This window comes from Xiphias gladius, chromosome 6 (assembly GCF_016859285.1).
Source record: "Xiphias gladius isolate SHS-SW01 ecotype Sanya breed wild chromosome 6, ASM1685928v1, whole genome shotgun sequence".
Lineage (NCBI taxonomy): Eukaryota > Metazoa > Chordata > Actinopteri > Istiophoriformes > Xiphiidae > Xiphias > Xiphias gladius.
In genome coordinates this window covers 15,786,939-15,809,563 of record NC_053405.1, presented here as the reverse complement: position 1 = coordinate 15,809,563, position 22,625 = coordinate 15,786,939, and the positions used below count along the sequence as shown (strand labels likewise).

The 22,625-nt window shown below is 44.6% G+C and overlaps 1 protein-coding gene across 1 annotated transcript in view; it reads left to right on the top strand.

Annotated features, from left to right (window-relative positions):
- Window positions 1–19,574: 19,574 nt before the first annotated feature.
- rnf220b (ring finger protein 220b) overlaps window positions 19,575–22,625 on the top strand; it is a 29,098-nt gene continuing 26,047 nt past the window's right edge. The window contains exon 1 of the mRNA XM_040129297.1: window positions 19,575–20,166. Within this exon, the coding sequence (XP_039985231.1) occupies window positions 19,575–20,166 (592 nt within the window). The remainder of the gene's footprint in view (window positions 20,167–22,625) is intronic.

Genomic DNA, 22,625 nt, shown 5'->3' with positions numbered 1-22,625 from the left:
CTTCATTAGGTCCCCTCCCCATAATATTGCTAATTGTGTGTCAGTTATGTCGTTTAGCCTACTTAGTCATTAATTTCTATGCTAATTTTGAATACATTTGACCAGAGGAGGGGAGCATTGTGATCTAAGCATAATGTGTATTGATATATCTATATAGAGCTATAATTTTAGTTACTGCAATCTGCGTACAAACGTATATTGCAGTCTGACAACTGTTGGATCTTTTTATATGTTTTATATGATTTTTTTGATTTGACTGTTATTTCGTCAGAAGACAAGATTTTCAAAAGCTAGAACATAGCCAGACTTTACTAAACTATCATATTTGTGTAAGTCTTGAGCCTCTCCAAATTCAGAAGGTTCCTTACTTAACTGTCATAAGTGGAAAGACTCTACAACATAGCCACTGAAAGCTGCATCATCACATCACCATAATAAAAACATCTTCATTATCAGCTCTAATCAGCGCTGCTAAGGTTACAGGAGTAAACCCATCTACACACTGTGGGCTACTTGATTGAGAGAGAGAAAAAAGAGTGAGAGAAGGCAAGTAAACATGGGTAAAATGGATTCTCTGTGTCTATATTTCATGTTGAAAATTGGCTCATAAATCCAGTGGTTTGATCTATGGAACCCGTCGTTGCTTGAAAAAACCTCCGTAAATGTGTAATTTCTCCCTTGACAGAACACAGCCGAAAGGCTATCTTTCTTTTGCCCCCCCCCCACCTTTTCTCTCTGTCTCTCATTCTCACTCCCTCTCTCCCAGCCTGGTGTTGGATTAATGCTCTGCTCTCTTTCCCCTCTCTCCTTTCATGCTCCTCTGATATCTTCTTTTCATCACTGCTCATCCATTTATCAAAACTGGGGCTTCTCTCTCCCTCTCTGTCTCTCAACATCTAAGCCAGTCTTAAGTTATATGGCAGGTATCTTGTAAGATAGGCTTCAGGAAGGTGGAGGTTATTGATAAATACCGGTCTAAATTGAAAATAGGTTTGCAGGGATGCGTCACCAGCCATGTGTGAATGATAAAGACCCCCAGCAACCACCATCTAGGTCCATCTGCATGAGCGCTATCCAGGCTACAGTGTACGTTCTGCAACACTGATGTGAAAAGCATGAAGCAGAACACCACAGCAGAGTGTCTTATAATGTGGTCGTGATGGCATTGAGATGGGATCTCTTTATCAAGGCCAGGCTGAGGCTTTAATCACAGCCTAAGAGGTGCACTGGCTGTTTATCATAATTGAAGTGTATCCAGGCTAATCGCTGGCATACGTCACTGTCGAGGGGTTGCTCGGCCGCACCAGCAGACGAAGCTGGTGTTGGTGATTGAACACACAGTTAAGAGAAAAGATGTGTACTGAGGGACATAAGGCAGGGAGAGGCAGGTAATAGCAGATGCGATAGAACCCTCTTCAAATACATCACACCTTGAGGTAATCGCTGATGTGACAATGATTAGATTGTCGATGCCTCCTTTCTGTGGCACAGTGCTTTATACCCATCATGTCACATACAATCACTGATTACTACAAGGGAAAGAGGCAGGGATGGTGCAATAGGAGTGTAAGGACAGGGTTTTGGATAATTTCCTTCCTGGGCTCAGGATTGAGCGCTTTCTATATGGGCCATATCAAATGTCAAAAACAGAGTTTCACCTCCATGCCCCTCTCTCATCTCCATGTCTCTCATTTTGACTTTCACCTCCCCCAGTATTTAGGTCACCTTGAGGGAGAAAACTTTTAATCATTGTTCCACATCAAATTCACCTGTGCCCTCTGGGACACTGAGCTCCAACAAAGAGGAGGGGAGTCGACACTGCAGGTTGGAAAATCACAAATGTCCACAGGGCTGGACAGTGGAAGTCATTTCCACTGGATTTTTTGCTGGTGGGGGAAGGCCTGCTACAACACAAACCCAATCACTGGCAGTAAGCAGTGCTTACAGCTAGGCATTAACCCCACTGTCCACTCTCCACATTAAAGCCCCGGGGAGGCAGAAGAGAGTGGAGTGGAGTGGAGCAGAGAGAGTTGGACTAAATCTAGAGTTCCTGTTCCCCAGGACTGTGCTGCTCCCGGGAACATGTCCGCTCAAGTGTTGTTGTCTTTCAAGGTGTCCTACCTTGATAGGAATGGGGGTGGGTAGTGATGGAATATAAAAACGTCATTTGAGGAAGAGAACTTCCCTTGTGTAGTCATATACACTGATTGTACAAAAGACAATTTTTCACAAAACTAAATTTACCTGTATATATGTATGTGATACAAGATGCTTAACAAATCCATTATTTAAATAAAATTTTGTCTGAGTTGTTGCATTTCCAGCCGTGGTAGCAGCAGAGCTCTATGGAGGACAAAGTCGGCCTGTATAGTTGAAAACAAAACTATCAAAAGTCAATGAAAGCAAAGAAAGACATGGTGGTGAGGTCATGGGCAACAGACAGAGATGATGAAACAACGCTGACCTTGTAATTGTACAGTATACAGCACACGTATGCATATGCCGGGTGTGCATGTGTTTACTGAATTCAATTTAATCTTAGGCTTGTACATGTATTCGCACATTTGGACTTTTACATTATTGTCTATCTTGGTGTACATGATGAACAAAGGGTGACACAACAGGGTGAGTAGAGTATGGCCTGTTTAGGTCAGAGCAGTGATTGCAATGTTGACAAGACAAAGTCGGACAGATCAGCCTCACTCTGTTCTGCCATCAGCCCTCAGAAAGAAACCGGTTTGACTTGATTTGTCAGTGAGAGATAGCAAGGCCTCTGAACAATATGTGACAGAGTTACCTTGCCAAAGCAGTACAGCGAATGTCTTTCTCCCTCTCTTTACCTGCCCAAGCACAATTCTAACAAAGAGGGAAGAAATCCAATTTACCATGCGGATCCACAGCTGTCACGGCAGGGGAATTAAACATTACCCATAACTCACTGGGGGTGCTGAGCAGGTCAGTGAATGGCAGGGATGGCAACATCACTCTGGGGTGCAATAACAAAGGATTTTAACCTCTGACTCCTTCACACAGGCTGCTGGCAGATCATCATCCTCGCCCAACAGCAGCTCTCACCAAGCTAGTTAACAATCTCTGGTTGAGTTGACGACTCAACTTACCAATGCACACCTGAAAGTCATCACTCAAATTTATCCTAAACACAAACAGGAAGGCATGGGGAAATGTAAGCATAAATGCAAAGTTTTCCATCGGACTGGGTCCTGGAGCAGTTCTCGTTATGCTCCATAGGGGCTTGGTGGGATGCTAGTGTCCTGGTGTCATCACCCACACAGGCTGACTGCTTGCCTGGCTGGCCCGCCACCACCAGAGCCTCAATTACCGGACTGACGTTTCATTAGCGCCTGCAGCTGATCCCGTGGCTGAGAGGCAGTGGGGCGCAGAGGAGCAGGGAGTGAGTGAGAGAAGGGGGGAAGAGAAGGAGGCTTCAGCGTATTACATTCTCATGCGCTGTCAGTGTCACAGCTCTGAGTACAGCCACACAGCCACTCATTACATTGCAGTCATTTAGTACATGCTCTTATTGAGCTGGACTGAGCTGGCAGGGTTTTATCTAGTGACAACAGTTCTCACACTCACATACCTGCCCTGAATTGTTGGCGCAACGGGGAAGTGTGAGAGGTTGTAGGTTCATGTGTCTGTGCACTTTGATATGAGGTAGCAGCTAGAGGGTCTCTGTGACAAATCAATGTGTTGCAGTGTACTGATCGGAGGTTTATCTCTTCTTGTGTTTCTCTGTGTGTAAGCTCACATCTGTGGAGCCATATATTGGTGGGGTTGTATACATACCTGGGTTTGTGCGTGATGTGTGTGGCCTCTCCATCCTTGGGGTTAGTGCAGGCCATGTCAGATATGATCCAGGGTGGAGCAGAGGGGGCTTAGTGAGGCCCCCGGCCTGAGCCTCTCCACAGAGCCCACGCTTGGCTGGCCTCTCCTTCCCATTTGTCATCCTGGGCCAGTAAGACCCCCGGAGAGATTAGGGCAGAGCAGAGAGACTGGAGGAGTAGCAGGAATAAGAGGATCAGTTAAGCTATAAACACAGACAAGTTTGTGTCTCTCACCCACTCTGGCGCAGCGACAGTTTGTAACGGCTGTCAAAAGTTCGCTCTGTGTTGTACATCTTCCTTTAAAGGACGCTGCAGTGCCTGAATGTGCCAAACCTCTTGCGTCGGCAAACACAGCAGGTATGGGAACTTCTTTGAGTGTGATCAAAAGCTGTGTGTGGTGTGAAAAGCGGGCTCAAGTTGGATATTAAACAGAAGAGTTAACTGTATCGACCCACATTGACCCAAGCTAATGAATCATGACCCAATGCAGAACAGAAAATGCAAAGGTTTGCCTATAATTAGAATTATGTGGCACAAAGATCATTAGTCAAATCCTGAGAGCTCCTTCATTTCCATATTTTTGAATATTCTACTTAATTATGCAAAGGGAATAGTGAGGTAGATGAGAAGTTTTAAGAAAGACTCATAAAGTCCTTATTAAGAGCAGAGGGGATTAATGACAGTTAATATGAGGGCAATCAAACATTTAATGCAAAGGCTCTCCTGCAGGCAAACAGTATTTAAATGAGTCAATTAGACATTCATTATCAACAGGCCTATAAGTGGAGTCCGATCTGCATAAATGTTGGTGCAGAGAATCAATCCCCTCTAAAAAGGAACTAATGAAATATTAAAAAAGTTAACAACTTAGGCATGGGCAATGTACAAATATTTATTGCTAGAGGGCTGGTTACATGTTGTCATCAAATCAGGGAGAACGTGCGATATCCACTGGAAATTATCTCATATATCATAATTATTGAGTTAGCATGATCTCTCCTCCCAATTAGCTATGTAGCATTGTTGAAGTAGAATGAGAGAGGGGAAAGGGGAAAGCCCTCCAATTGTTCATTATAAAATTACATCAAACCCTACACACGAATTTCTCCAGTTTCACTACAACTGCCTCTAAATTATTGTCATGCTAACAAACCACCTTAAAATAAGTAGATATACACAAAAACATACATATTCTGCAGAGGATGGCTTGAATAATGTACCAAACTATGCAGATATATCATTGTCAGGACCTCCTCCCTCCTCCTCCTATCCTTCTTTCTTTCCCTCTCTCCATGTCTGAGCCTCCACTCTTGTCAGTTGCCCCAGCACACAATTACTGTGTGTGATTGCTATCAGGCGGGACGGTCGGGGAGGCTCCCAAATTAGGGCCTAAATAGGATTTCCTACATGGCGAAGGGCACAGGCCTGGACATGGTAATGAAAGTCTATACATCACAATCAGGCCGACAATCCTATTCATACTGCAACACATTACTCTCACTCCTCATAATTATAGAGGGGTGACAGACGGGCCTGTGAGGCATGGTGGAGGAGGCGCAAGAGTGAGAAGGAGGAGGAGGAGGCGAAGGTGGTGGTTGGGGGGGGGGTTCTGGGAAGGTGGCTGAGGTGGCTGTCAGTTAGTTTCAAGTGGCTTCTTTTCTCCACTTCTGTGATCTCTCGATACCTGGGGTGACCCGTTTAGGTGGGAGTCCACTGATGTTCAGTTCTACATAGTTATTGCATGCGATCCCACCACCTATGCATCTGTTTAAGTACAGAAAAGAGTTCTAATTTGGGCATTTTCTCCCAATGGGAAGATTTTTCCAATGGGACACTGACCACATCTTCTATCAGACTGACTGGCACAGGCAAAAACACACGCACACAAACACACTCCCCCACACAGAGCGATGTGATGAGATGTGAGGGGGACAGCTTCGCGATCAATACCATGAGCAGGAATCAGCGATGGGGAGAATAAGACAATGGCCTATCAGATTGAGGTTGACTTCTCCTTGTATGTGTGGCAGGCCTGTGACAATAGATTGGCCCAGAAATCCGATGGCACTCGCCGACAGAGGGAAAAAAAAGAGGAGACAGATGAAAAGAAAGATTGCTAATGCTCTCCAAGCAGGCATTTTAATCTGTGACAGAGGAGGGATTTGGTGAAAGCCATTATCACACAGCAACCCCCTCTTCCTCCCTCACCATTCTTTTCTGATAAGACAACCTTATCAGACTGCTTGGGGGGAGAATGTGTACGTATGTGTATGCGTCCACACCTTTGCATGTGTTTGTGTTGCAAAATGGGATATTCCAAATGCGATTTATTGGACCCAAGAAAGCCCTACTCTAACAATGTAAATCACCTTAAGAACTCAGTGAGACGGTAAGAATCGCAAAGGGGATTCAGATCACAATAACCCACTTTGCCAGGCAAGGAAACACCCCTGACAAGGAGGTTACATGAGGCTCACTGTTACATCTGTTCTCTGCTGAGGCTCGAGGGAAGCAACAACCTTGATTTTGTGTGTTTTTTGTCCTGTGTCTGACTTGCAGTTGTAGAGATACCTCTCATCTCATGATCATCTCACAGGAGAGATTAAACGATGATGGTTTCTGTCCACTCAGGTCACATATTCACCTCTGGAAACATCACTGCTCTGTCAGCTGGGCCAGGTGCAGGAGGCTCAAAAGTGTGTGTGTGTGTGTGTGTGTGTGTGTGTGTGTGTGTGTGTGTGTGTGTCTGTGTGTGTGTCTGTTGGTGTGTATGCATATATTTGCATCTCTGTGTGTGTTGAACAGCAGCCTATATCCTCACTTAGTGTGTGTGTGTGTGTTTGTCTCCTCAACATGGTGTCCCTTCTGTGATCAGGACAATCCATCAGTCCTTGCTGCTCATTAATCACCAGAAAGACACACATGCACATACACACCTTTGGGATCAGGGCAGGCAGTGATGAACAGTAGGGTTAGTTTAGTGGAGCACTAACAGCTGCAGCACAGAGAGTATGTTGGCACCAGGCGAAACAACACGTCTGTAGACATGGCCATGGCCCCAGAGAACATCCCAAACACTACCTCCAGAGACAAAATGCTGCAAATCGAAGATCTTCCTCTGATTTTTCTGTTTTAATGCCAGTCTTTTATTCTTCTTCTATTTCCATATCTAATTGAAAGGGACCCCCCCCCAACATCCTCTCTGTGCTAACTTTGTGGCTCTATAGTAACGTTATTCCACTTCTTCTCTTGCTTCAGACGGACAATAGTCATAATTCCTACAGCCGTTAGAGGTCTTTTTCATTTGAATGTAAACATATGTTGTTTGGGGGATTTACTGGAACGACTTACTTTTCATTTTTCTTGGGAAGACAGTCACCATACTCTACATACAAAGTTTCTTGAGGAGATTCTTCAATTTAAGTAGGTCACTACTAGATAGTGGATGCCACTGTGACAACCCTGAAGTCCTCTTGGCCTCTGCACTCGTCTCAAGTGTCCACTCACGGCCTTTTACTATGGATCATCAGATCAGAGATGAGCAGGCTTCCATAGAACCAGCATACTGGCTAATTCACTATTGATCCTATCCCATAGACCAATTTCCACTTGTGTTTGGTTTGGGACTACAGTTTCGTTCATGCTCCGTCTCTCCCTTAGGGGCCAGGGAGGAGCCCCTTCCACTCTCTTATCAGGCAGAGAGCACACACACACACACATACACAAAGAGTGTGTGGGATGGGGAGGGGTGGGGAGTGAAATGTGGGACTACTAGCTTGCAGAGAAAGGGAAAGAGGTCTGTAGTGGATGGTGATGAGCTCCAGAGTTTGAGAGAGAGCAGAACGGCACTGGCTTTCTGCAAGGTCACAGCGCGCTGTAGCCGCATGACTCCGGAGGACTGGCTGCCACTGATTCCTTCAGTGCAAATCTTGGTATCAGGAAAATGTGTTGATATGTTGAAATTCAAGCAGCAGATAGACGAAAAATACAGAGCTGTCCGTGGTGCTGAAAAGAGGCTATATATTAAAAGACAAGCATTCTTTCTTTCCGTCTTTGTTTCTTTCTCTTCCCTGGAATAACTGACACTTAGGCCAGTTATTGCAGGGGGCCATCGGTGGTGGCTCAGTGTGTGTGATGGGGTGATATGACTGGGGAAATTCATTAGGATTGTGTCACTAAGTAAATGTGTGTTGACCCGCGCCACTGACAGACAGACAAGCGCCCCTGATACGGCACCACGAGCCAATCTCCTGCACACACACATGCACACGCACACACACACAACGGGGGATGCTTCAGAGATCAAACCTGTTCATGCTCACATTCCTTTTTTACCTCCCTCTATCTATTCACCTCTCACTCTCCATTGCTGCTGTCTCCACATCTCTTCCCACCTGCCCCCACCTCCCCCAAACACACCTTCTCTCCTCTTTATCTACCCACCTCTCACTCTCCATCTTCTCACTCATCCACCCTTTCGCTCCTTCTTTTCCTATACCGGTCCATCCTACCTCCTCCCTCTCTGGTTCCCCTCTGTCTCTCTTTTTATTTCTCTCAGTAACAACATTCCCTGGACTAATTGCAATTCTGTCAGCAGGTAAATGCTTTGTGACCAGTTGCTGACAGTCACGCTAGCCAGCCACTGACAGTCATTGTGGGGCAGACAGGACATCCTCGGCAGCGCTGGCAGTCAGTTAGCAGGCAGTGTATATGGATGTGGCCTCTCAGCTGAACAGGGAGACTCCAACTGTCTGCTAGTGTGTGACACTCCCATTACCCCGTCAGAGAAAAAGGTAGACAGCCACAGAACAGCTGGATAATGCGCTGTCTGACTGACGATACACTCTACCTCTCACACACTCTGCTTCTCACCTCGTCTCCAGGCCTATGACAACGCCATCTCGATGCTGTCAGGTTAGAAGCCAGCAAGTGTGACATGTCAGCACTCACACAGGTGACTCCTGACCTACAATATTAAAGAACACACAAAGGAAGCTGGGTCGGTGAGAATGGGGATTGATGGTGAAAGATGGATAAGAGGAGATACAGCTCTAACAGTCATATTTTTATACACAGCTGCAACACCTGTCATGCTTGAATCCTTTCAGTCAGCACCAATCAAAAGCCTGAGTTATAGGAGTCACCCAGTAATTGAGCAGTTAGGGCGTATACCACATGGGTGCAACTGCCCTAAGCAGCATGTCCCTGGATTGACTCCTGTGTGGCCAAACCATTGACTGTGTGTCAGCTCCCCAACTCTCTTTCCCCCATCTTTCCTGTCTGTCTCTCCTTTCACTATCTAAAATAGCATAAAAATGCCCCAAAAATAATTTAAAAATAAGCCAAAGTGATATTATAGTATCACATTTTGCACAATATGTTCTTAACAGACAGCATTTTGAATGCAGAGTCGGCCTTAGCATAGCTCCCTGATGACCAGGCTCAGCTAATTAAAGCAGGCTGTTGACAGTTGTCAGCGTGACCCTTAGCATGGCACTCCCCTGGGGCTTCTGTTAGCATGCTAATGCTAATCCCCAGTGACGGGGGACAGGGCAGGGCTGTCCCCTGCAGCCCCTGCCGTTATGACCACAGGATGTGTCAGGACAGGCACAGTGATGTGTTAACATGGAGATGTCCTCATGTGCATGTCACACATCTGTAATTAGAAAAGAGGCAGGCAGTGGGAGAGCTGGAGGGGACAGTTGTTGTGGGACCACTTGATCTCTATTTGCGACACAGCTTGGAAAAGAGCAATCCGTGCCTAAAACAGGCTTATAAAAGAGCAACTGGTTTCACAGGGTTTAATGCGACGATTTGCCCTATGTAAGCTCAGGAGGCATGTTGGAGATTTGATGTGAATGGATTCACAGAGAAAAGAGCAACACGATGCTGCACAAAACACACTCAAAAACCAGTTACATTACTACTGAGAGGAAAAAAGAGAGAGTGCTCTCCTACTTGTCTGTCACTCTATCTGTCTCTGTTTCTCTTCTCCTCTCCAAGGGAAGGTCAAGGACACATGCATATTCATGGAGGACCCTGGCACAGGATCGATGGCTTTTAATTGTTTTCTCTTGGTTGGTGGAGGGACGTGCCAGTGTCTATTGATCTGTTTGAGCAGAGGCCACTCACAGAGCACGACTGAGAGACCTTTACCTGACTGAACACCGATAGACTGCGTATGCGTGAGTGTATGCGTGTGTATGTGTGTGTAGAGGCTGAGGACTGTGTGGTGATTAGGATTTTGACACACACAAAACCGCAGGCTGCATGAAAGGGCCTCATGGGGCTTAGAGGTGGATAGACTTACAGAAAGGTGACACGCCACAGCAGAGGTGGTAAAGGCAAGGGAAACATGGTCTGCTAGGTGGGAATTTGAATGACGCCCTGATAAAACACCACTGAGGATGAATGAATTATTACCGTCAGTCAAGTGTCATACACCAATGGGTGCCTATCCCACACAGGTTTAGAAGACCCTACTAACATTGCACACAAGAATAGAAGCAGGTGTCAGTATGTTTAAAACATGATTAAACATGTTTTATTTCCTGTTGTCTAAAGTAACTAAGTGCATTTACTCAGGTACTGTGCTTACGTTTATTTTTGAGGTACTTTTCCTGAGTATCAACATTTTTAAGTATTTTTTGTAAACTTATTACAAACAGTGAAGAGATGACAGGAAACAATCGACAAAGTTCCCCAGTACGACTCGAACCAGGGACGTTGTAATTCATGGTTGGATTCTTAACCCTCTAAACCATTGGGGTTGCCTGAGTTTTAACATTTTATGCTACCTTATACTTCTACTCCACTACATTTCAGAGGAGAATACTGTACTTTTGAATTCACTGTGTTTTTTTGGAGAACTATATAGTTACCACTTACTTTTCAGTGAAGATTTCACGTAGGAAAAAAAAAAAAACATATGACCAGTTTATTAAATACAAAGCATTGTCATAGATTAAATTACCTACAGTAACTGTAAACAAAATTGTTAAAACTAGTCCCACCCAGACCAACTACAACAGTAAATGCTACTTACACACTGAAACATCATTACAAACTAATGTAACATCCAGTAATATGTAAATGTCATCAGCCATTTTTCTACAGAACAAGACTTTTACTTTGAGATTTCAAGTACATTTTATGACTGTACTTTTACCTTAGATTTTAAATGAAGGACTTTCCTTGAAATTGAATATTTTCATATTGATGTACTGGTACTTTTACTTAAGTGAAAGATATGAATGCTTCTTCCACCACTGACATTTTCATACATCAGTAGTAAGCTTTTTACAGAAACTCAGTCAAATGCCTTGTATGTGAAGATGTATTGTAGCTGACATTCACCTTGAAAAATTGAAGGCATTTGCTGGAAAAGTTTAACTCTAGATCATGATTTAATTGGAAGTAGAATATAAAAACATCGAAAAAATTTAATTCTCAATGAAATAGAAAAAAGGTAGAAAAATCCAGTTTCCACAGTCAATGGTAGGATGCCAGAGCACAAATACAAAACTGTTCTCTGCTCAGGTTAAGAGTGACATATTGCTCAACTTTTTTCCAATAATAAGATATTAAAAGAACGTTTTTTATTGAAAAATCGCTATTTTGCTAAGGATGAATAGCAAATGAATGTGTTCACCTGTCCGTCTCCCAGTCAACAAGAGCTTTCCTTCTGCAAAGATTATCCCCTGCAGAGGTCTCTTCTCTCTCTTTCATTTATTCTTTTGTAGCTGGTTGAATTTGTCAATTTGAACAGGCAAAGTTGGGAGATTGGCAGCAAGTGGGGAGTAAAAGGAGGGTGCACAGAGTAGAATTGAAAGGGGGAGAGAGGAAGAGAGAGAGAAAGATAAAAAGATTGTGACAGTCATCCATTTGACCCAGGCTGTTGAGTGAGAGCAGTCTGGCTTGTCAAATCTCTGTGCTAACAGTGAATAGCCATATCTGTGCAGAGCATAGAAGGGTGTCATGCACTATGGTTTCATGGTTCAGGATAAGGCTGGATAAAGCCATTGGCTGGATGACACACAGACAGATACACTTTCGCTTTCTCTCTAACTCCCTGTCTCGCGCTCTCTGTTACTGTCTTGACCTGAGAATGAGAAGCGTGAACACTTATTTCAATCAAGTCTGCCTATTTATATGGAAACTGACTATCAATGAAAACCCTTTCTGTACATTTAAACAGAGGAAAGAGTTTCCTGTTCACAGATTAAACCTTGCACCCTCCAATTGCTGAACAATAAGAAACCTCCACCCCCACTCCATCCGTGCCCTCCTTCTCTTCTTGCCACTACTCTATAATATCCTCCTCATCCACACACACACAAACACAGGACCTATTACCAGCTCATTAGCCTGAATCATACAAGAATTAGACTCCAGCCTGCTGACAATAACTCAGAGAATGGGCTTTTTTTTTGCTCAGGAGTCAGGGGTTAAGTTACCAATCAAAATAGCCAGGCAGATGTATTCAGACATTTTAATATTGGCCATTGTGGGAGCTCTAAAAAATTTTAATCTCTCCCTGGCAACGCCGACCCCCAAGGCAACTCAAATAACAATGTTCAGGAGGTGGGGGGGGGGGGGGGGGGGGTGTTCAAAGAATTGATGTACCCTGTGGCATTTGGATAATTGTGTTGGAATTGCTGCCACCTTGAACAGTTTTCAGGCTTAGCAAGCTTTCTTGTTTTTACCTCTTTGCTTACCTGGACAATACATCTCTCTGTTCTCTCACTCCTAATTCTTGGATTTCAGTTCCTCTTCAGCCCCACTTCAGCACTTGTTCTGCTTCAAATCCCTAAAACCAAGCAGCTTCTGGTGGAAACCAGAGGGACACTGCCCACACTAGGAACCAATATACTGACTGTGTTAGCACTCTCAGTATATTGGTTCCTGGACAAATTAGGCAAGGTGTTGCTGCCGTACCACAGTTAATATAATGTAAACCACCAGAGGGGGCCAATGATGAAGACTGGGCCAAGAGAATCAGCACCAACACACCCAGACATGCAAGCTCACGACACTGTTTTACATGTGTTACAACTGTTAAGCAGATTATTTGTGTCTCACCTGTCAGGTCTCCCTTCCTCCTCTTCATTTCCTCCTTCTACACATGGTATGGTCCTCCTCAACATCCACACCCTCCCTCCCCCTCTTGGTGGTCCTGTCCTCTCCCAGGGTTCAGACTAATGACTAGTGACAGTCCACTGAGGGGAGCGAGCTGTTTGCAGTCAGCAGTGCGTTTGTTGGTAATTATTTTCCAGAGTGTCACATTAGTGTCAGCCTCATGGCGGTGAGAGAGGAGAGAGGATGGGGGCCCTGGCTGGCTGGATGGGTGAGGTGGGGAGCGAGGGGAGGGGAAAGGGCGTGATGTTTGGTGCTGGGCAGTGTTGTGTTTATGTGTGTATATGTGTGTAGATTGAAGGGGTTATGGTGGGCTGAGGACACAGGCTGTCACTGCTCTTTACTGTTTGCCCCATGGCTACATAAGACTAAAGATTAAGGATGGAAGTGAGCGGAAGAAAAGGAATTGGTGCACAGTTTTCCTGCTTGTTTTCATGTCTGTGTCTGTCTTACAAAGACACAGTAGCATGGAGCAGGCATTCGTCTCATAGGATAAGGCTGGCAATATTCAACATTTCTGTGAACGTCACCAAATCTCATGAAAAGACCAAAAACAACAAATTTATTGATCCCTCTGACAAGTTTTACTATTAAATTATTGTAACAAGTATATGTGATAGACCTCCATGCTTGTCCAAAAACTACCAAAAAAAGAGAGAAAAACACATCAGTGAACCACAACGTTGCACTGGGTGACATGTCCCTTCATTACGATGAACATGAGTGCTGAAGACAATTCTGAGTCAGTCCAACATACACTGTAACGCTTCCGGGATTCTTCACTTAATTGTTAATACGCAGCTGTCACCAACAAATAGCCACCAACAAATGCATTTCTTACACCTATTTGTGTAACTATCAAGACCAACTAGAAGTGAACAAATCGTGAAACGTCTCCTCCGCCACTTCTTGCTCATCGTTGTGGGCATGTCAGCGCCTGCCAGTTATTACATAGCTCGCACGTCAGCAAACACTGTTTGTTTGTTTGTTGGGTTTTTGTTTGCATTTTTTACATTTGAGGTTTTTTAATATTTGAAACTACACATTTGTGACCCACTTGTGACCCGGATTTACATCTTCAGGATGAACAAATGGGTTATGAGCTTGGTGCCACAGAAAAGAGTCAGAAAATATTGATAAAACAGAAAAACACATTGTTGATTTGAATCTTTTTATGGGATTTGCTAAAAAAATGTATCCTTTAAGTTATAATATAATTGGACAGTATATAACCTGCAACCACACTCATTGCTTATTCTCTTTCCCTAATATATATTTTTCCTCTTGTAAAACCACTGACATCCACAGTGTTCTCATAAAACTACGTTCAGTTCAGGGAATTTAAATTCAGCAGTGTAGAAACAAAGTTTAGAACATGCAAACAGTATCGGCCCGCCAACACAGGTGTGTCGTGAATGTGAAAACATACAGGATGCTGGCGTTTGTGTGTGTGTGTGTGTGTGGTTTGGGGGCAGTCACCAGCCCCCTTGGGAGGAAGCGATCAATGATTGAGACCATAATGCACCTCTCTGTATTCCTCCTCACATTCACGCTCACTGGATGCTTTGGCGAGCTGTCACACACGCACACACACTTCCACTGTCACTCGCACACACACATTGTCACATGTTCGACAGCTCATCTCTCACACGTTCCCTTCCACTCCATCTTGTAGCTGTCTGGTCGATGGCCTCTCTCTCTGTCTCACTTCCACTGCTCACTCTTTGGCAGACTGCTCTGCTCTGGCGCTGTCTCTCCCTATGTTAATATAGTAGCTAACCTCTCTCTCCATAGCACTGCTACCAGACAGTCTCTATGTTGATATACTGAGGAGTGTGTAGCACTCCGCCGCACAACTACTACCCAAGTGACTCCAGAGAACTCAGCACTCTTCATCTCCACCACTGCCGCTGCCACTGCCACTGCGAGGATCCTGCTGGGGCACACTGTCGTCCTATACGTGTTGTTACAACTGGTGAAATTTTGAATCTCGCACATCTCTCTTTAGCTTTACCAGAGGGTGCAATCTTGTCAAAAACAAATTTCATTTTTGCCTATTTTTATATTCTTTTGCTTTTGAATAGGGGAAAAACTGTGTGGATTTTGAAGGCAATCTACAGTAACTGGAGATTGTGAGTCTCACAGCAAAAGGTAATTATCACTAATTGGTCTGTGGAAATGATTACAGGAGTAACTTAGTTTTCTCCACTCCCCCAAAACAAGAACTGGGAATAAGGAGAAGAGTACAAAATAAAGGCATAACTATTTACTGTTCACCACTCCAATTACACATTGAGAAAGTTAAAAGACTCCGCCGATGACCTCTGGCATCGTAATAAAAGAAGTGGAGAACTCTCATCATGTTGATTTAATTTGCCTCAACTCATCTCGTACTTGTTGGGAAAATACAGACCACAGAAACTGAGCTCTAAATATAAATGTTATTAAAATTGCTTGAAAATGATTCAAAACTCTATTTAACATCAGAAAACAAACAATCTGTGAGACAGGACATGGGGGTGTGCACCATGCTGATGAACAAAGCAAACAAAGACACAAAACGAGACCAATCCTAAACATAAACCGCATGCATTAAGATGTTACACTCTGTGTGAATGCTTGTGTGTATGGCAGTCAAGAAGACAGCCAAGTGACTCACCTCCTGCCAGAAAATGAACACATACAATTAACATCACATCCCATCATCCTCAGCTGAGCGAGCAGGCCTGTAATTGGCTGGCTGACCAGCCTGCGTGGCTCCGGGTGGCAATTTATTCTGGGAGCCATGCAGTTTACCCTGGGCGGCTAACGGCCCCTGTGCCATAACCTGGCTGAGGCAGCGGGGACATCATTAACACTTCACTGGGCCTGCAGGACACACACCCATCATCCACTACACACCACCCACAGCCACTAGCACACAGGGCAAACTGGAGGAACAGGGTAGAAATAATAATCATAATATCAATTGAGCCACTTGTAGTGAGTGTGTTCACCGATCAGCTGGCAAATTAGGATATTTTTGGGATTTCTTGGGAAATGAGTGGAATAGCAGTTTCCTAAAAGAGCTGACAACCTAATGATTACATTTGATTATTGATGTGTAATGAAAAAGGTTACTCTTCCCCTGAGAAGATTTGATTTGGGTATCTCAGTTCAGTCTTTTCTAACCCTGATCTGTGAGCTTGTCCTTTTGACTGTGTGTGCGTGTGTGTGTGTGTGTGTGTGTGTGTGTGTGTGTGTGTGTGTGTGTGTGTGTGTGTGTGTGTGTGTGTGTGTGTGTGTGTGTGTATGTGTTGGCATGTGGTTGTCTAATCCCAAAACAATGTGTGAGGGAGAGGGTGTTCCCTAAGTGGAGTAATGACCTTGCCTTGTCACAAGGAAGACATGTGTTACACGCCTCCATATTGGTCGGAGGGCAAGACTTTTAGAGAGTCAGTCTGGACTCTGGTTTATGTGTCCATTTAAAGGTCTGCATCTGCTGTCTGGCTCTCCACCTCTTCACCAACCGGTTGCCTTTACATGTGAGAGGACAGATGATGTGAGGGACAGATGAACTGTCCAGGCTAAATCATGGTTCTCTTTCACCTTAGGTAGACATGAGAGTCAGTATTTATTTTATATCCCAATTATCCAGTGTGTTTTCAGGCCGAGTTAGCACCCACTGATTTCCAGCTATGTCTCCCCACAAGCCTCCTCCTTGTGTCTTCTTCTTGGCTGTGATATTCCCAATTCACTCATTTCCTATATCAGGACTCTCTCTTGCTCTCTGATAACACACACACGCACACACAAACACACACACACGAAGGCACACACACTCACACACACACACACACACACACACACACACGAAGGCACACACACTCACACACACATGCACGCACACAGGCTCACAGCCAAATGGTTGTTCATTAAAGACAGGGACCTGAGGGGAAGCAATCGTCTGAGAGACGGAAATTGCGTGTCACATTAGATTAGCAGTGTAAAGCCTCTGGATTGGCTCCAGGGAATAAGGAATTATTTCAATTACATTATTTCAAAAAGTCTTTAAGCAATACCAATACCGATAAAAACAAATTAAGAGTGATTTGGGCTGATTTGTGGTGCTCTGAGCTGTGCTTTCTGACAATGTGCTGGAAATCAGATATGAATAATGTAGATATTACACTATGTGTAATGTGTTGGAGTTGAAAGCAGATTATCTGTGACAAATAATACCATTGGTTTACATTGTGTCTCATCAAAAGGGAATGTTCCCAAGTGTCAATCACACAGGGCTGGAGACTGTAGGCTCAGTGAGCCATGGAGGAGAGGATAACTCCATCACCTGTCGTTCACGGTAAGAAGGCAGTGACGCCACCACACACCCAGAAAGTGATGACTCGGGTGGGTTAACTTGTGTACCCAATGCACCGAATTCAGGCTCTTTATGGTGAAAAATAGAGTATGTAGGCCCTTTCACATCTCTGATATGTGGGGTCCCCCAAATTTGAGGGTATGTACAGGTGTAATTCTTTTAGTGGCTATAATTATAGACCAATAAGATAATGATTGTAATAGAAGATATGGGTTTTTATTAAAAAAAAATACAGATTTCTTTTTGATTCTGTGTTCCCAATTATATGATCTGGCACCTGTATGCCACGAGGTTTTCAAGTTTTTTTTTTTTTTTTTTCCCTCCTTCGGGAAAACTGAATACTGTATTTTTCTTTTGACTCAATTTCACTCTTTACCGAGGGCAAGAAATTGAATGCGTCCATCGCAGGCAGCGGGTCTCAGGGGGAAAGAGCAGGCTAGAGGGGGGAAGAGGCTACAGAGAAAGAAGGCGGGGGGGGGGGGGGGTTGTCACATAGAGCGCATGAAGGAGAGACCAGCAGAGGCAGAGAGATCCGCAGCTAGTCCACTCACTGATGCCCCGATCCTGCCCACAAACACAGCGGCTACACCTCTCTCAACTACACACATCTCAGCGTTAACCCAACTCCTCTTCAACACTCTCAACATCTGGAGGACTGGAAAAGCCGACGCTGCCCGCAGCTGCACGTTCTTTTTTTTTTCTTTTTTTTCTCCCCTCCTTTTCGCTCTTTCCTGCGCGACCAGGAGAAAGTGCCGCGTCCTTGAAATTATAAGTTGAAAGAGAGGGAGAGTGAGGGAGTTGCTTGACGGCGAAATAATTCTCGCTTTGAGTACTTCATCACGGTAAGTGCCGGCTGATGCTGCCTGATAACACAAGTGATTACAGCTTCATTTGTTTTAATTGGTTTAATTGGTGATTTGATTGCCATGTGTTCTGTGGCGTGTGAGGCTTTGTGGTAGTTTTTCTATGAAGCGAGGGGAACTTGTGCGCTGTCGCCGCAGAAGTGTCGAGGCTTCTGAAACACACTATTTCTTCCCCTATGAAAGGGTCAAATAATGACCTCCTTCGCGCTTTTAAACGTGTGTGAAAAGTCATGGTATCTTCTTGTCACTGAATCGCAGAGTATGGGCTTTTTTTCTTATTCTTTGTTGGGGGAAAAAAAAAGTCGTTTATTGCATGTCACTATTGCGCAAACTTTCAGTCTCACCCCGTGTATATTCAAGAACAGATGTTTTGGTCCATAAACTGGGAAAAAAAAAAAAAAAAAAAAAAAAGCCTGATGTAAGTTCAAAAAGTCGAATCATCCGGCCGAAAAATCACTTTCATATTAAGGCCTTTTTTCTGGACTATTGCCAATCTTTTGCTAATTATTCAATTTCAGTTAAAGACACAGTGAAATAGCAAATTAGATCAAGCCGTTTTTTGGGGGGGATACATCAATGTTCAACTTTAAGCTTGTTATTAAAAAAAAACACACATTTAATTACATTCGTTTAATCCTTTTAGGCTACGTTTTTTGTAGATTGTTGTTATTTTAGAACAGAAATGCTGAGAAACTTTTATTACGAGGTGTTTATTCTACTTAAAGAGACCCAGCGACGATTTTATTTTATTGGTCACAATCAGCATGTTTTACAATTTAATGATTTAGTGAGACAATTAATTCTTTACAGAGAAAAAAACGAGACAGTTCGTACTTTTTCCGATTGTATTGGGATGATTTTCACAAATCTAATTGCTTATACCTCACTATTAAATTTATCTTTTGCAGGCTTCGGCTACGTGTGTGTTTTATTGGCAATCTATTCCGTAGTAATTATTTACAGGCACAGTAGGCCTCCTCCAACCCTTTTAAATGAAATGAAATTAGTCCAAAACTATGACTGTAAAAATTCCTCAAGAGCTGCAACTAGGTGTGTTTCATAAAATGAAGAGATGAAGATTTTCTGCTTGGGATAATTAAACAATTTCGATTTGAACTTAACAAAATGAAATAATGTTCTTTTTCAGCTAATATCAAATTTATTTCATCATAAGACATCTCAAATTAATTATGACAATCCAGTAATGCAGTAATGGTGAAAGGAAAATAATTACCTTTTGTTTGTCACCTAAATAGAGCACCTTTTGAAACACTTAGTAATTTTCCTTTCACGTCTTGTTGTAGCTCAGCCTTTACGCTCCACCTCAACACTCTCCTCTCCCTCTCCTCAGGACCACTAACAGGGTGGTGAATGGACCTTCACCGCCCCTTCAAGATGGACAGCCCCTCCTACCTGCCAGCTCCACTGGCCTCCCCTGCCCTAATGGTCCTCGCCTCCACTGCCGAGGCCGGCCGAGACGCGTCTGTCCCCTGCCAGGCGCCCAGGCCCTTTGGTGTCCCTGCTTCCGTAGAGAAGGACCTCCACCTCCCCTTCCCCTCAGCCTCCTACACATTCACCTCCATGTACCAGCGCCAGGGCCCCATGTCAGGCACTTTTCCCTCCCGAGACTTCCCAGCCTCCCTGCTCCACCTGCACCCGCAGTTCACCCCACCAAACCTGGACTGCTCCACCCTCGGTATGCTCAACCACAGTGGGGTGGGCGCCTTCCGACCTTTCTCCTCTCCGCAAGAGGAGAGGGAGTCGGGGGGCTACCAGTCGGCTTTCACCCCTGCCAAGAGGCTGAAAAGCTGCTTCCCAGAGGTGGAGGGGAAGGAGTTTGACTTCAGCTGCTCGGGAGGCTCCCTCAAAGCTGGGGAGGACTCAGGGAGGAAGCTGTTCTCCATGTCTGGCCTGCTGTCGGATGGAGAGGCCTCGTCGAGCCCGGAGGAGCGCAAAGAGCACAGTGAGTACAGACTCAACTCACAGAAACCTCACATCTGTTTTGGTATGTAAACATGCCCGGCTTTCACTGCACACACCAAAAGATCACACAAAGTTACTCATCTAACATCTTTAAAGTATGCTGTGAAATATGCAGAGTTTAATTGAGCACATCCAGACCTTGCTCACCCTGACAGGACAAGGCAGATGAGATTTACATATCCTCTACAGCTGTGTCGACTAAGGGTGACAAATTGAAAGGGGCCTTTATGAGTAATGATGTATCTGAAAATATTTTCCTTTTTGCACTCTAGTCTTTATCGTCTAGTTGGGCAAAGTGTTTACAGCAACTGGCTGTGACTGACTTTGACACAAATAAATGGAATAGTGTCACTTATTCAGCTTAGTGATCATTAGCCACATATGACCATTAGGCCTCTTGGGAGTCAGACTTTTCTTGGTGACTGAGGAACACAAATACATCGGAGTGTATGGAGGGTTGACATAGGAGGAGGGAGAGTTGGAACGAATGACACCCTGTCAGAGATAACGAGTAACAGAGATAGAGAGGAAGGGATGGAGGAGGATAGAGAAAAAGAGAGAGGGAGAGAGCGACGTGGCGATGCGCCTCAGCCCGAGCTTCCCAATGACAACCCTCAGCTCAATATGGCCGCCCACACCAGCCGTCTGATTTGTTGACAAATGAGTGGGAGAGGTGTCAGTCAGCGCGCCGTGGAGAGAGACGCTCCTCATTACTCCCGGGGATAATTGCCCAACGGCGCGGGGGCACAACACTCGCCTCAGAGGGAGAGGGGAGGGAGAAAGGGAGTCGGAGTCAGGGAGGCAATGCTAGGCATGATGGGAAATCAAACCCCCTCAGTGGCGGTCGCCAAGGGGAGCGCCTGACAGATGAAAGGGACCAGACAAAGACAGAGAGAGAGAGGAAAGAGAGCACCCAAAGGCTCGGCAGATCAGAGAGGGACACCATCGAAAATAATGACAATGGGAAGGGGGGGCAGAGATGGAGAGGGGCGAAGGCAGGAGGGGGAGACGTCGATACACGCTCTCATACATATCACCTAAAGGAAACTTTAATCCCACACATAAAGGGCAGGAGCAGGGACAAGTTGTCTTAAGAAAAGTTTGGATTGTGTGCCGTGCCGTGTGTCTCTATGAATATATCTGTGTCTTTGCTGAAACTTGCTGATTTTGTTGCTGGCTGGTGGCTGAGTGACAGGGCCAGGGAGGCGGAGTGGCAGGAAAGGAATCTCAATATGGAATTTTAATAAGGACGGGAAAGGAAGAGATGCCAGCCAGCATGCTGGTGTGAGAGGTGTGTCTGTCTGACAATGTTTGCTCTGTGCACTCGTGCGTGCGTGCAGCCCTCACCTCCTGATTTTGGGAATCTCATTTGGGGGAATGTTGACAAGGACAAAAGACGGGGTGGAACAGAACACGGGGAGCACTTCTCCCCCCAAAATATGAGGAAAAATGGTTTCGAGCACATTGGAAGCTGCTTTTCCAGCTTTATCCAATTAGATTGGAGCTCCGGCAAACTAAGAGCTTTAATGCAATTGAGCTCCCAGCACTTTTCTAAGTCTGACATACACTTGTTCCTCTTGACTGGGTAACAGACAGTCACTTCAGGACCAAAAGTCTTAAGTGTTAAGCTTGAAATCTTCTTGGGGTATGACAGCGTTTACTGCTCGCACACTGCAGTGGCGATGGCAATGCAAATTCTCACTGAACTACAAGCTGGACCATAAAATCCTCCTTTCATACTTTTTAAGTTTTCTTCATTAGTGACTGTCTGTGTGGTTTTCCAATGAGTGCTATGGTCCCCCCCTCAAGACATCCGTGTTAGGTATTAGGAATATTTCTTTACACTGCCCTGGACACTGAAATGTAGCTGCCCCGTGCTCCTAAATATCCTTTGTGGAAGTATTTTTGCATTGAGAGGGAAATGATGATGCTTGTGCCAGCTTTCCTCTGAATAAATCTAAAAGTTTTGGAGCAAACACGTTGAGGCAACATTAATTTTCTTCAGTTTTGTTACTAATGACTTTCTGTCTTGGAGATTGCACTCCTTTCTAGTTTTGGCAAACTTCAGAAGGATCTGTAGGAATTTAAGCTTACCCACAATAACACACACTGTTGGATCAAGAATGTGTCATTGTGGCTAATGTTGTCACAGATTGCTCAACAAGAAAAGTAATTTTTAACATATTCTCCAGTTCTGAGCACAGATGACCAAGTGCTGTAGATCCTCTCTTAGCTTCTTGTCAGTCTACACAACGAGCAGGTAGGGCATCTCTTCTACCTTGTGTATCCTTATCTGTGGATGTCACCTTCTGTCCATTTAGTGTCTTTCCTCTGTCGATTTTCCCTCCCAGACTTGCTTCTGTTTTATCAGGGAAGGTCTGAGACGCACGGTGTGCTCTGACAGCTGTTCAAACAGCCACGCTTGCTTTCAAAGGGCAG